The sequence below is a fragment of the Phlebotomus papatasi genome, chromosome 3 (assembly GCF_024763615.1).
Source record: "Phlebotomus papatasi isolate M1 chromosome 3, Ppap_2.1, whole genome shotgun sequence".
In the NCBI taxonomy this organism is placed as follows: Eukaryota; Metazoa; Arthropoda; class Insecta; order Diptera; family Psychodidae; genus Phlebotomus; species Phlebotomus papatasi.
Window position 1 is genome coordinate 63,625,415 of NC_077224.1, and position 15,664 is coordinate 63,641,078.

Below are 15,664 nucleotides of genomic sequence, written 5' to 3' on the forward strand. Positions count from 1 at the left end.
CTCTTCTAGTTTAGGAGATATTCGCGTTTAAAGATTTGCATACAAAATATGCCTAAAAAAATTTTTTTTGATGCCAACTTTGGGGGGTCTATCTCTTCTAGTTTAGGAGATATTCGCGTTTAAAGATTTGCATACAAAATATGCCTAAAAAAATTTTTTTTGATGCCAACTTTGGGGGGTCTATCTCTTCTAGTTTAGGAGATATTCGCGTTTAAAGATTTGCATACAAAATATGCCTAAAAAAATTTTTTTTTGATGCCAACTTTGGGGGGTCTATCTCTTCTAGTTTAGGAGATATTCGCGTTTAAAGATTTGCATACAAAATATGCCTAAAAAAATTTTTTTTTGATGCCAACTTTGGGGGGTCTATTTTATGGGAGGTTCTAGTTTAGGAGATATTCGCGTTTAAAGATTTGCATACAAAATATGCCTAAAAAAATTTTTTTTTGATGCCAACTTTGGGGGGTCTATCTCTTCTAGTTTAGGAGATATTCGCGTTTAAAGATTTGCATACAAAATATGCCTAAAAAAATTTTTTTTTGATGCCAACTTTGGGGGGTCTATCTCTTCTAGTTTAGGAGATATTCGCGTTTAAAGATTTGCATACAAAATATGCCTAAAAATTTTTTTTTTGATGCCAACTTTGGGGGGTCTATCTCTTCTAGTTTAGGAGATATTCGCGTTTAAAGATTTGCATACAAAATATGCCTAAAAAAATTTTTTTTGATGCCAACTTTGGGGGGTCTATCTCTTCTAGTTTAGGAGATATTCGCGTTTAAAGATTTGCATGCAAAATATGCCTAAAAAAAATTTTTTTGATGCCAACTTTGGGGGGTCTATCTCTTCTAGTTTAGGAGATATTCGCGTTTAAAGATTTGCATACAAAATATGCCTAAAAAATGTTTTTTTGATGCCAACTTTGGGGGGTCTATCTCTTCTAGTTTAGGAGATATTCGCGTTTAAAGATTTGCATACAAAATATGCCTAAAAAAATTTTTTTTTGATGCCAACTTTGGGGGGTCTATCTCTTCTAGTTTAGGAGATATTCGCGTTTAAAGATTTGCATACAAAATATGCCTAAAAAAATTTTTTTTTGATGCCAACTTTGGGGGGTCTATCTCTTCTAGTTTAGGAGATATTCGCGTTTAAAGATTTGCATACAAAATATGCCTAAAAAATTTTTTTTTTATGCCAACTTTGGGGGGTCTATCTCTTCTAGTTTAGGAGATATTCGCGTTTAAAGATTTGCATGCAAAATATGCCTAAAAAAAATTTTTTTGATGCCAACTTTGGGGGGTCTATCTCTTCTAGTTTAGGAGATATTCGCGTTTAAAGATTTGCATACAAAATATGCCTAAAAAAATTTTTTTTTGATGCCAACTTTGGGGGGTCTATCTCTTCTAGTTTAGGAGGTATTCGCGTTTAAAGATTTGCATACAAAATATGCCTAAAAAAATGTTTTTTTGATGCCAACTTTGGGGGGTCTATCTCTTCTAGTTTAGGAGATATTCGCGTTTAAAGATTTGCATACAAAATATGCCTAAAAAAATTTTTTTTTGATGCCAACTTTGGGGGGTCTATCTCTTCTAGTTTAGGAGATATTCGCGTTTAAAGATTTGCATACAAAATATGCCTAAAAAAAATTTTTTTGATGCCAACTTTGGGGGGTCTATCTCTTCTAGTTTAGGAGATATTCGCGTTTAAAGATTTGCATACAAAATATGCCTAAAAAAATTTTTTTTGATGCCAACTTTGGGGGGTCTATCTCTTCTAGTTTAGGAGATATTCGCGTTTAAAGATTTGCATACAAAATATGCCTAAAAAATTTTTTTTTGATGCCAACTTTGGGGGGTTTATCGCTTCTAGTTTACGAGATATTCGCGTTTAAAGATTTGCATACAAAATATGCCTAAAAAATTTTTTTTTGATGCCAACTTTGGGGGTCTATCTCTTCTAGTTTAGGAGATATTCGCGTTTAAAGATTTGCATACAAAATATGCCTAAAAATGTTTTTTTGATGCCAACTTTGGGGGGTCTATCTCTTCTAGTTTAGGAGATATTCGCGTTTAAAGATTTGCATGCAAAATATACCTAAAAAAAATTTTTTTGATGCCAACTTTGGGGGGTCTATCTCTTCTAGTTTAGGAGATATTCGCGTTTAAAGATTTGCATACAAAATATGCCTAAAAAATTTTTTTTTGATGCCAACTTTGGGGGGTCTATCTCTTCTAGTTTAGGAGATATTCGCGTTTAAAGATTTGCATACAAAATATGCCTAAAAAAATTTTTTTTTGATGCCAACTTTGGGGGGTCTATCTCTTCTAGTTTAGGAGATATTCGCGTTTAAAGATTTGCATACAAAATATGCTTAAAAAAATTTTTTTTTTGATGCCAACTTTGGGGGGTCTATCTCTTCTAGTTTAGGAGATATTCGCGTTTAAAGATTTGCATACAAAATATGCCTAAAAAAATTTTTTTTTGATGCCAACTTTGGGGGGTCTATCTCTTCTAGTTTAGGAGATATTCGCGTTTAAAGATTTGCATACAAAATATGCCTAAAAAAATTTTTTTTTGATGCCAACTTTGGGGGGTCTATCTCTTTTAGTTTAGGAGATATTCGCGTTTAAAGATTTGCATACAAAATATGCCTAAAAAAATTTTTTTTTGATGCCAACTTTGGGGGGTCTATCGCTTCTAGTTTACGAGATATTCGCGTTTAAAGATTTGCATGCAAAATATGTATAGTGTGTATACCCTGTGAATTTCAACTCGATCTGAGCACTTTGGAAAATCCGAGGATTACAATAGGTGTGATTAGAAGGAATCACACCTAAAAAATTGTGGGAATTCCCGTGGGAATTCCGTCTGTTTACATGGGGAGAGGTAAAAAACAAAATTTCGAAGAGCGCATATTATTATTTATTGATTTATAAAACATTCAAAAATTTCTTTGCATCATATAATCTCTTTTCCACAGTACAATTTAATATTTCACATTTTCAGTTAGGTACACAAGATAGACAATGAACAGTAAATATATTTATATATAGGTTTTTTTCATCGTCGAAATAAAACTATATTTAGAAAATTATATATACGTAGAAAAAGGAAAAGAAAAAAAAGAATTTTAGAGAGAAAAATTATTGCACCAACATTGAGCACAGGCCAGATACATTTTATTAAAGAGAGGAGGATTTTGGCAGAAAAGTTATGGGAAATTTTCCCCTGGGTCTTCTTCTTTCTCGTGGTTTTCAGGGGTATTATCTGGGGGATCTGGGGATTGTGATGATGGTGCTTCAGAGGAAGATCTACTGGAGAATCTCTGGTGCATTTCATCGAGTTGATCACTTAGTTCCTCACCACGATTTCTATTGGCTGTCATTTTATCCATTAGTTCTCTGCATTGTGCCTCGAGACGTTGGATTCTCTCGCTTCGTCGACTAGTATAATTTTCTTCTGTGGCAGTGAGGATTCCTCCTTGGGGGTTTGTGGTCAAGTCAGTGGAATTGTTCACCTGTTCTAAATTACACTCAATCATACTCATTTGAGCATCCACAACTGATTTGCATTCTCCCTCATGATGCTCCAATTGCGTTGTCCGCCTTGTGGTTGTCTCTGGATCTGAGGGTGTTGGGATAGTGGTGGTATCGGGAGTGAGACTTGATTCATTTGCATTCTCCTCGACAGTTCGATTATCGCCAAATCGGGTGTGAACACGGTCGAGATGATTACAGAGCTGTGAACCACGATTTCGGTTCTCTGTCATTTTCGCCATAAATGTCTTGCATTCCTCCTCGAGACGTTTCAAACGAGCAGCACGCCTTGCAGTGTAGTCCTCTTCATTTTCGGTGAGAACACTGGTGGATGCATTTGATGTGGATGTGGCTGCATTTTCGACATTCGCAGCATTATTTTCAAGATTGTTCTCAGGGGGTGTTGTAGCTCTTGGTGACGTGTTTTCAACTATTTCTGGTGGATTTTCCTCCTGCACTGATCCACTTATCCGATTGAACATCTCTTCCAGTGTTTCGTTAGATGGATTTTTTTTGTCTATCACTTGTGGGATGATTGTTGGGATTTTCTGAATTTCTTCGTCAGAATCAACATCTCCAGCACTCTTACCATCATCTTCATCATCCTCAGAGACAGGATCATCGCTATATCCACTTTCAGCTGATGCACTTCCATCTTTTCGACTGGCAAATTCACGTCTCAGTGACTCCCACTGCACCTCAGAATCCTCATTCTTTTCCCGGGCTTTTGCCCATTTTACACGACAATACTCAAGTTCCTCCTTAAGTTCCAGCAATAATCTTCGCTTCTGTTGAAGTTGGTACCGCAACACTTGCTCCTGGGTATGCAATTGACGATGCTGACGCTGTAGTCGATTGACCAAATGCCATGTTTTTGTCAGCTCAACACTAACTACACCCAGTCGTTTCTCTTGCGATTCCAGTGTTCGCTCCAAATGACTGTTTAATGTCTTAAGTCGATTTGTTTCCTTTGTCAGGGACTTCTTCTCCAATATTAAGTTCTTTAGCTTGATGTATGTCTTGCTGACACTCAGCACGAGCTGCGGACCCGAGGGTGTCTGCACAGATTTGTAACAGTCCTCATTCTGACCATCTTCCTGAAATAGAAATGTGATTTATTGCATTACATGGTGCTTTCATTTGGTGGACTTTTCTGAGAATGGCGTTTCATCCTCAATTGAACATGGTATTTTAGGAAATGGAATTGTTCTTTGTTCTGTGAATCAGAATATTTTTGCGATTATTCAGAATGATGTGTGCCAATGAAGTCTAGACTGAGACATATTTTTTCATGCGTTTGTGTATAATTTTAAAGAACTTATTACGCAGGTAGACTTTCAAGAAAGATTTTGCAAGCATTTTTCTCAGTAAATATCTTCTATTTTAGAAATTGTTTATCTGAAATTGCGTTTTTAGAAAAGTGATAAATGTCTTATAATTTTAAAGGGTATTTTTTAAAGAATTTTATTCAAATTTAGCTGAGACACGAACCAATTTGAGGATTGTAGGTGCTTATAAATTTTAAGATTTTTTTTTACATTTATGATTGAAGACTCGGGAATATTCAATTCGATTCTTTAATCAAAGCAAAATTAATAATCGTATAATGCTGTTTTTTTATATTCACATTAGCTAAGACTCAATCCATATTAGTTTTCCGTGAATTTTACAACTTTTTTATTTTATATATTACTCTAAAAAAGTTATGGGAAATGTTGAGGTTAATTTACAATTTCCTGAATGCATTTAAGTATATTTTTTATTTCACATTGCAATTGATGATTTTTTTTAATTCTTCTTGTGTACTTTTTATCAAAGTTTATGATATCGATATTTGTTTTCAGTAAAAAAATGTTCTGAAGTTAAGCTAAGACACAATCCTTTTTTTTATTATTTTTTCGATAACTTTTCTAACGTTATATATCGTTTTGTTACGATGAATTGAACGATAATCGTTATAATTATTCCCCATAAAATGATTTACAGTTATTATTTATACTGTTCGAAATTATATGGCGAAGGTGAAAATCTTTTTCATTTTGATGATTTTAATTGATTGATGATTTTTATTTCTGAATGAAAGACGTTTGGTGCGTCACTTTTTGGTGGTCTAAAACATTTTAGACTACAATTGAAAAGAAAAATAGGAGACACTGGGGCAAAATGTCACAAATCAAAAATTTCACAATTTAATATCTTCCAAAATAAAAAGAGAGCGGTCTAAAATTTTTTCCCATAGCCTCTGTAGACAATCATCATTGTCGTAAGTTTCTTAGGATTCGAGCAAGGAATTTATAAAATAAAATTTTTGAAATTATTAACCGTTTTTGAAATATTTACCTTATGGCCTCTACACATTGGGAGCAATTTCTGTCAAAAATTGCTTTTTTGAAGGAAATTCCCTGCAGCGTTGTAGGGGGAAACGTCAAATTTCTGTCAAAAACGCAATTTTTGACGAAAATTGCTCCCAATGTGTAGACGCCTTTACAGCAGATATATATTTTTAATAATAATAATAATAATGCTGGCACGACATTCCATGAAGGAACAAGGCCTTCCCGCAAGGGGATTTCTAGACATGCATTATTATTTTTTCTTGTACGGGATGAGGTTGTCAGTCCCATGCCCGTGGAATCAAGTGCAGTGAAGCTCACTGGATGCAATCCGAACACCTTTAACGCCAGAAAAATTCCTGGTGACCTAAAGGGGATTCGAACCCGAGACACTTGCATCATAGAGCGAGTGCTCTACTACTTGACCCAATGAGTGCCAACCCTCAAAGAATACGAAAAGATATATATTTTTACCTACTTATTTTCCAAAATTGATGCACTAGTGAATATTTCCTAAATGATTTGGGTTCTTTGAATACGAAGCCGCTATCCGTTTTAGCATTTTCTAAAGATTTTTGCTTCAGAAATCCGTTAAAAATTACCACCTGGGGTAAAAAGTAACAAAAGGTATGGGGCAAAAAGTAACAAAAGTCGAAGCAATTTCTGATGTCTCACGGCGAAAAGAAACGTCATTGCCATGTGCCGCCGTTTATTGTTCAGGAGCATTAAAATTCTGTCGAGTTTTACTGAATCTGAGATTAGTTTAAAAAGAATACAAAACACTTCTTTCCATTATTTTTTGTTTAGTTTTTATTCTGCACTTAAGTGACATTTACTCGACAACTCTTAAACAGATTTCGTCAAATTCATCTCGTCATTCGAGACGAAATTAGCCAATTAGCCATTTTCGTCTTTTAAGAATGATTGAATAGAATTTTCTTCCCAAAAAAGACCTTTGGAAAATAACTTGAAAAGTACTTTTCTCGTTCAGATAGAGGCAAAGTTGTCCTACAAAGATGTAGAGGAGTAAATTTCCCATGAAAATATGCGATCTAGGTATTTTTAAATTTACGATTTTAGATTTAAAGGAGATTGTAATAAAGCGAATAAAAAAGTGATCATGATCATTTTACCCAATGCCTGATACTATTTGCCCCAACAATCTTGAGAATGGTCAGAAAATTACCTTTTAGAAAACATCTCGATAAATGTATTTCCTTACAAAATTGGGTAAAATGACTTTCACAAAGTTATACAGTATTAAATTTCCTATGAAACTGTCCTAACTAGAAATTTCTGGGGCACTCGGGTAGCTTTTCAAAAATAAAATATTCGTTTTGTGACTTTTTGCCCCAGTGTCTCCTATTTTTCTCGCTTACGAAAAGCCACAAATCAAGAAGATATTTTGAAAGAATGCTTGTGAATATCCTGATAGAGTGTTTATCGTTCAGTGTATAGTCGGGGTTTCTCTACGTTCTTATGGAATGTTAATCGATATTCTAGCGAAATGTCCATGGACATTCTAACGGAATGTCCATCGACAATAGTGGAATGTCCATAACCAATTTGACAGAATGTCCACGATATTCTAGCGAAATGGTTAGATTCTCTAGAACAGAGGCGTACAAGAACCGTTGAAACCGAATAAACGTCAAATGAAACATGTACGTCAATGGTCAAAACGCTACCAGAACGAACTTATTTTGACGTTTATTCGGTTTTTAACGGTTCTTGCACACCTCTGCTCTAGAACGTCTCTAATTATTCATTATTCCTTTCTTATTATTAAAAAAAACCTAAAAAAAATAGGAAATGATTGATAAATTTGGTAAATAATTTATATACGTTTGCGTCTGAATCTTATATTTGGCAATTTGTTGTCTAATTTTAAACAAAAATTTTGGAAAAAAAACATTTATTTTCCAGTAATTTTCAAAATAATTTTTGAAGGTAGCGCATTAGCGCATATATCTTTGGTAAAACAATTAAATTGGAATTCAACGTTTCAGGTAAATTTTTTTATCATATAATTGTGTGATAAATAACTTAAGATTGTTGCTTTCTTCACAACTATGTTGTCTTTATAGAACTTTCTCAGACTAATTTTGGCTTGAGTGCTACTTAAAATTTTACATAATTTGTGCAATTTCCCTGAGAACTAAAAATAAGGGCTGTAAATTATGATTGTCGTCAATAACAGCTGTGAGAATGCATTTAAGCTTTTCTTGTCTTTTTTTTTTTGGTGAATGGGAAAGTTTGTGAAATAATTGTGTTGAAAGAGAAGCAAGAGAAAATTTATTTAGAATGAGAGAGAGAAGGGGGCGGCGGAAGGAATGGAGAAGAAAAGCAAAAGTTTTTGAGAGTAAAATTACCTGCAGAGGTACAGGATTAATTTTCTTCTGATGACTCAATAATTCCGTAAGAATTCTCCATACTTTTGGCAAATTTCCAATAATTTCCTCAGTACTGGAAATTTCTCTTCTATCGACATTCGAGCATGATGAATTTTCAACAGTTTTCTCATCATTCTCTGTCTCATTGTCTTCTTTCTCCGTTGCTTGTGTTACTAAATCATATAGAACTTTTGGTAGGAAATTATTTGCAATTAGTGATTCTTCGTTATTGGTGATGTTTGAGAGGAGGAGTCGGTGCTCTTCCAGGATTTCCGTCAATTTATCAATATCCAAATTGTCATTTCCCGAATTGAAACCCATTAGCATTCGACCAAATAGTTGATTGATGGCACCATATTCGGTCTGGATAGTCTCAATTTCACACTTTGAATCGACCAATTGATTTTGGGTGATTGAGAGGTCATTTTCGAGTTGGTGAATGTGATTCTCTTGCTCTTGATTTCTATATAAAGGATTGAAGAAAAAAAGAGAAAAAAAGGTTTGATTGGGTGTGAAGTAGTCAAAAAAAAGTTTAATAAAGTTTCTCAGATGGTTAAATTACTTGTCAACTTGTTCTTTCAATCGATTTTCACTGGCAATTAGGCGTTCCCTGAGTGTCTCCATCTCCAAATCTGAAGCTCTAGCTCGTTGTTCGTACAGCACCTTCAAGTTCTTCATGTTGTCCAACTGCCGAATGTACTCATTCCGCAAATTCTCGGACATTATCACCATTTCTCGGTCAGCTATGGACTCCTCGATATCCCTCAATTTAGCTCTAAGCTATAATTAAAGTTGAGAAAAAAAACTCATGATTAGCTTGCTTTAGTTTATGGGAATTGTGATTCATTGGAAATTCTAAGTCCTAGGCATTTTGACTGATAAGGCAATTACATTTTAATTTTTTAATGCATTCGTTAGTTAAATACTCTTTTAGAAAGGTTCTAGGGTAAGTGTGCCAAATTTCGGCATAGTGGCATATAAGCACCGAAGTCCTAAGTTTGAAATGCAATAATTTAAATTCATATTGAATTTTTTGTTACTTCTTTTTCGGGAGGGTTGTGTGGAACCTTGAAAACTAGTTTATCATCTTTGTTTTCTTTAAATCACTTCCTAAAATATAGAAAAATTAATAAAAATATGGGCATTGCTTTGGGTAGTATTCCGGACACTTTGAGTGAAATTCCGGCCACCTTTTTTCTGGCCACATTTTGTAACGCAACAAATAGAAAATTTCAAAATGTCAAACGGAACGAGTTTAATATTTATAATGAATAAATATTTAAAACAAAGATGAATTCATTGACTATTCGAAAATTACATACATAATTTTAATTAATTTATTTCCATGGACGAAATTACACTCAAAGTGGCCGAAATTAGAAGCTGTCCGAAATTTGGCACACTTCCCCTAACTAAGTGAAATTCAAAATATGCTAATGATTTAAAATAGGATTTCAAAGCGTCTCGATTTTACATAATGATTGCAATTATAATACTATGTCCCTGAAATTGTTGTTTACTATTAATTATTTCGAAGAAAGAAAAAGAGTCAATAGAAAAAGCTTTAAGCTTTCCATTTGTGTTTTTTCTATTTTGTCATATTTCTATGCCTATCGGTCCAGAATGGGAATTTTATAATAATATGACAATGTCATATGACTAATTCTCGGGCTTACATTCGGGAGAAGGAAGACATAAAAGGTCGGTAAGTATCGAATGGCTATTACAAGCAACTCTAGAAATTTCTCAATTATTGATATGAGTCACACCTTCGAATAGTTTTGCCAAATTTACCACATAAAAAATTCTAAATTGGTCATATGACATTGTCGTACTGTTACAGAATTCCACTACATGATCGATTTAAATCGATTTACAGATCATATCAAAATTTTGTTGAGAATTGCGTAGAAGTAACACAATTGAATTACGGATTAAAATTATCGATTCATAACAGGTTCATAGCCGATTTGAACCAATTCAGATTTATCTTTTTCATAGTTTTATTTTAAAGATCTTAAACTTGCACTAATTGATTGATAAATACGGTTTCTAAAGTGTTTTAGCTTGAATTCTTCTTCACAATCTTGATAGTCCCGCTGATCCCCTTTGTAACTGCTTCTGGAGAGAGAATGGGGAGATATCGAGAAGTGATTTTCGGGAAAGGTTAAATATCTGATGTACGATATAAGAAATTGATGGAACACCCCCAAATATCGTTTTCCCAATGTCTGCTCCTATGGCGTGGACCGATCTTAAATTTTTGAGAGAGCCGGGATATATGTGTAGACTTAAGGGTTACAAAATGAATCTTAAAATGATCATGGCTCTCGTATTCATTGCTAGAATAAGATTCTGGATGTTAATTTGGAAAGGTCTCGTCAAATGCTCTATCGGAACACTACAAATTTATATGATTTATTCAAAGGGTCGATTAATCGAAAAATCGACTTTAGAATCGATGTTGAATGTCCTCAAAACTTGGACGATATTTCGATGAAATTTTATTTAATGTTTTACAAAATTTTCAACATGTTTTAGAGAAAATGTCTTTAGAGTTCAGATGATAATTGTAGAGCCTGAGTGGTTCAGTTAATACATTAGGGCCTCTATAAGTGAGGCCTGAAATGTATGAGGCAAAGATTAAAGAGGGTCTAATGTACCATCCATTGGACAAGACTCACAATAAGGTGGCAAAGTCCATTAGGACTATGAAGTGGCGGACCTCTACAGAGGATCACAAATGTATACAAACGATTTCAGTTCACTCCCACCCATCATCTTGTTATTTCCACTCGAATGCCACAAAGTCTCTTGTTCGAAATATGAAAAGAAATGTCAATGCATTGACAATGAATTGCCTAAAACAAGAGAGGTTGGTGCAGAAACGTGTTCGACATAAAGAGATCGATTGATACAAATACACATTCACTGCAACTGATCCAACCAAGGCTAGTCTGCCGGAACCGATAGAGTTTAGAGCCAACCAAATAAATAACCAAATAAACTAAATAAAATTAGACAAATCTTAATCTTAAAAATGGTAGTTGTCCTTATGGTTGGAAACTATTTGATGTCTTGATCGAGATCTCTCTATTCGAATTCAGTAATCTTGGAACGCGTGGAATCAGTGTTCAAAAAAGTACCATTCAATGAAACCCTAAGATCTTTGACATCGGTTGCCGCGGATAAAACTCGGAGGTTTTCAGAGTTAAGTTTTCGATTATAAATTAGAAATTTTGTTACTTCATCTGGACTAGATAGAGGTATTCTTGACAATGACCTTTATAAGGATAATCTCGTTTGAAGTCAAGAATATTCTAATAGCGTTCTTTTACTGTTCGTTTAAAGATTCCAAATGAAATAAGAAAAGAACCAAGTTTTCAAAAAGTTTAGAAAAATAACTAAATACCAATTTAAAACAATTTAAGAAAATTGAAATATCTCCTTGAAATCGGTATTATACCCCCCAATTCTGAAATAAAGAATGCTTAAAGATTTTAAAGGTAAACATTTAGTCTTGAAATGAAAAAGTCTTATTTAGAGTTAAAGACTATTGATGTTTCATCCACTAATTTTTCCACAAAATTTTCTGCATTTAAAGCTTTAAAAGATCGTCCTAACCAGTTTAAAAATTAAATAAATCTTTATAGAAATTTGACACTTTACAAATAAAGACAAGATTAAAGATGTTTATGTTTAAAGATGTGAATACGAATCAGTCTTTAAGATCTGATTTAAAGATTCATAGTTTAAAGATTCATCTCAGAATTGAGGCGATCGTTTATTAGGACTGACCATTTGGACTCTCTATGGGAACTGGTAATTTTCGGAATCACGTACGGCACAAAAATATCTACCGTTTAAATATGAGATCGATGGGAGGTAGTAGACCAAATCGCAGCGTCACAATAGCTGTGATTTTGAAAGAATCACACTTAATAAGATGATACAGTGACTAAAGTTGCATACATTTCTTCAACAATGCACTCAAAGTTAATTTAGAATACTTGCAATTAAGTCACCCAGTTGTCACGAGAATATACAAACTATATAATTAATTTCAAATGCAACTCACTTGGTTAACTTCAGTTTCCCGAATTTCCATCAGTTGTTTACTTATTGTATTCACCTCCTTTAGTGAGACCACCTGTCGTTTGATTGCACTCAACTCTGATGTCAATGAGAGAACGTTTGCATTTGCTAATTGCAATTCATGTTGGGTTTCTGCCAAGTTGGTCTTGATGCTTGTGACGTGATCATCATCATCATCCTGTTGATGGTCACTGTCGTCTGGAGATGCCACAATGGTTGATGATGTACACATATCAGCTGATTTTGCATCTAATTCATCATCAAAATCCACTTTAAGTCCCGCATTTTCAATTATATCCCTCAATTTGCTATTTTCACGCTCCAATTTGGCAAATTTTTTGCGAAAATTCGATAAAACTGTCTGACGCTGTTCACGCTTTTCACGTAGATTCTGCCTAAATTCCTCCATTTCGGATTCACGAGAACTTTTTTCACAATTTTTCTCACTATTATCACCCATATCTGCTCCTTTGCATCACTTTAAGAAGAATCCAAACACTTTGAAACTACAAAAAAGAACAAACTTTCCTTTAGGAAAATCTCTCTTGGATACCAAAGAAAAAAAAACTTCTATCTTCTTGAATAATGTCTGCTCTTTTAAAGTATAAATCTTTGTTTAAAAGGCGTGTTCTCTCGATGAAAATTCACCACATTCTGAGCGAGATGAAATGAGAATAATCTCCTATGGATGTGGAAATTCTGTATTGGGAAACTCGAGGGATTTATATTTAGATTTTCTACGTTAGTCACGATGACTGTGTGGTCGATGGTCTTATGGCTGAACACATTTTGGCGTTTTTCCTGAACATCGAACCACACTTTTCCTCGTGTCTCCGATGCGCAAAAGCAGCACACTTACCTCAAGTTACACTCCTGATTGAAATTTAGAGACAAGGGGATTGTGCTTTGTGTTGAAGTCTCCTATTGTTAGTCCTAGTAGAAAAGATTGCGCAGCACGTTTATGTCCGAGTAGCAAAATGTTGCTATAAATTTGTAAATTAGGTCATGAGAACGTTATTCCCACGTCATTGAAATTACTTAGGATAACCCTCAACTATGGGAACTCTTACCTCAAAACTACGTCATTTTTACGTGAATAATACGTCGTCAGTCTTTTGAATATTGTGCATTTACAGGACTAACATAATTTTTGCTAGGCATACATACGTCAGTAAAACGTAAGTTTAGCAATTATTACACTATCTTAACTTCAAAATTACGTGAAATAAATACGTCAGAACTGTCAGAAAAGATAACGTTAGTCTCTCGAAAGGTTTGCTAGGAGGACTTACGTAATTTTCTGTAGGTGAGATTTACGTAAAAAACGTAAGGTTTTGCAATTGCGATTGCCACTCCATTTTTTCTCGTTGGTAATGCTGTAGTGCCGTGGTTTTTTAGAAAATTGAAAATTTTTCTCCAAGTACACGTCCACCTCAGGAAATCCTCCAGTCGGATCGGTCCAGCGGATAGTGAATAACACAGGGTGTTGGCACCAAAAGTATTTATTTCACTTCTTGAATTACAACCAGTGATCTCAAGAGAAGTCACTGGCAACTGAACAATTATACTAATTTCGGCAGCCCTTTTATACCATAATCTCAGCTATATAAGACACTGTTCTCCAATCATTGAACCCTATTTTTCTTACTGTTGTTTGCGATATGCCCTTTTTTATTTTACTATTGGTTGTGTGCTATTTTTGTCTCTATTTTTTGTACTGCACCTGCACCCACGAAATGTGGACATCTCATAAATTATGATCGTAAATCATCTCTGCGCGATGGTCTCTTATTTTTTTTTCATTCTCCAAGTGAGAATTCCTCCATCGAACTCTTTTTATTTCTCTTTGGGTTTGATCTTCGTCAACTCCCATAAATTATCTTCGCAGAGTGATCCATAGAATATGGATCATTACAAATCATCTTAAATTCCGCCCAATATTCTTACAGAGTGATCCATAAGATTTGGATCACTACATTCCTTTCCCCTTAGAAGAAGGAGGTTCAGGTGTTTCTCTGTTTTCTCTTCTATTTTTTTTTGGAAAAAGGTGTCTTTCACATTACATTTATATTTGAGATTACATAATTGTGTTTACAGTTCATATATTTATGGCTGCTGTTACAATCATTTGGTTTACTTTTTTTTTTATTATTTATGTAGAGGTGTTAGTATAATATAATATATTGAAAATGTTGAATATAAAATTTGGTTAGCATATGATTACGTATTTTTTTGAAGTATAATGTCTTGAGATTAATGTGTCTCTTTTTATAACTGATAAGAGTATGGTTTTCCCTGATACATATGTTTTATTATAAGTATGTGATACTATGTAATATGCATCTAAGGAATTTTATGTAGTTACAGCTTTGTAGTTGCAGCAGAGAACTCGTTTCTTTTCAAATTGAAAGACTTTGAATTTTTACCAAAACTTTCGACTATTGGTTTGGGTCTTCCTCGCTGGTAATTACAGTCATCTTACAATTTGAAATTTTGTCTTTAGTCTGCTAACAATACACTTTGGCACTTTATCATTTATTTGAGACTTTTTCATTAATTTTAAATTATTTCATAACAAATTTTCACTCTTCGTTATAATGTCTTTGTATAACTGATATTTGATAATAATATGTGATAATTTGTTTATAATTTGAAATAATATTTGATTATAAAATTTTTGATTATACATTCTTGTGATAAAAATTTTCTTTTATAATTTGTATATATATATAAATATGTCCCGGGGGACCTCCTCCCCCCGTAAAAAAAAAGCATTTATGCTTTCACATATCTATATATATATATTTACATTTATGTATATATTACTCCTGTATACTAATGTTTTCAACTATCTCCTCTAATTATATTGAGATTTTGTTTTTCTTTTTTCTCTTTTTTGGTCCGAATTTGGGCAGTTTATAGCGCATCCAGGATTAATCCAGATTATATAGAAAAAAAAATTAAGCGAATACATCGGATGATTAAGCGATTCTTATTTAAAATTATTGAATTTTGAATTTGCGTACAAACAAGCTTTCATTATATTGTTAAGCTGCGTAGCACTACTTTTCTAAGTAGCATTTCTATTGTAATTCTTTTCGAAAATTGTTTTGAAAACTGTTCCCTAGAGATGCTGATTAGTATGTTTACCAATGGGTGACATTAGCTCTGTAAAATGCGACCGATTTTAGTGTAAATTTTTCCTTATTTTCGCACACATTTCACGAGATATCTTCAAAACTACTTAGGTTGCCAATTTCGGGTTTTCGGTTGCCTATTCAATATTAAGTTGGCTTTTATTCTGCATTTA

At 33.7% G+C, this 15,664-nt stretch overlaps 2 protein-coding genes across 3 annotated transcripts in view; one reads left to right on the top strand and one right to left on the bottom strand.

Moving 5' to 3' along the window:
* LOC129807170 (leucine--tRNA ligase, cytoplasmic) overlaps nucleotides 1-15,664 on the top strand; it is a 90,569-nt gene that overhangs the window by 39,645 nt on the left and 35,260 nt on the right. The window lies entirely within an intron of this gene.
* LOC129807171 (CAP-Gly domain-containing linker protein 1) lies at nucleotides 2,897-14,264 on the bottom strand. Of its 2 annotated transcripts, none has more exons than XM_055856260.1 (5): nucleotides 13,647-14,264; nucleotides 12,338-12,860; nucleotides 8,822-9,039; nucleotides 8,239-8,722; nucleotides 2,897-4,630 (listed from the first exon to the last, which is right to left on the bottom strand). In XM_055856260.1, exons 2-5 carry the CDS (start codon nucleotides 12,812-12,814, stop codon nucleotides 3,209-3,211), a joined length of 2,601 nt encoding a protein of 866 aa, XP_055712235.1. In that variant the 5' UTR covers nucleotides 12,815-12,860; nucleotides 13,647-14,264; the 3' UTR covers nucleotides 2,897-3,208. The 2 variants fall into 2 exon arrangements, with proteins under 2 accessions (XP_055712235.1, XP_055712236.1); XM_055856261.1 differs by having other exon boundaries at nucleotides 12,338-13,337; nucleotides 13,425-14,264.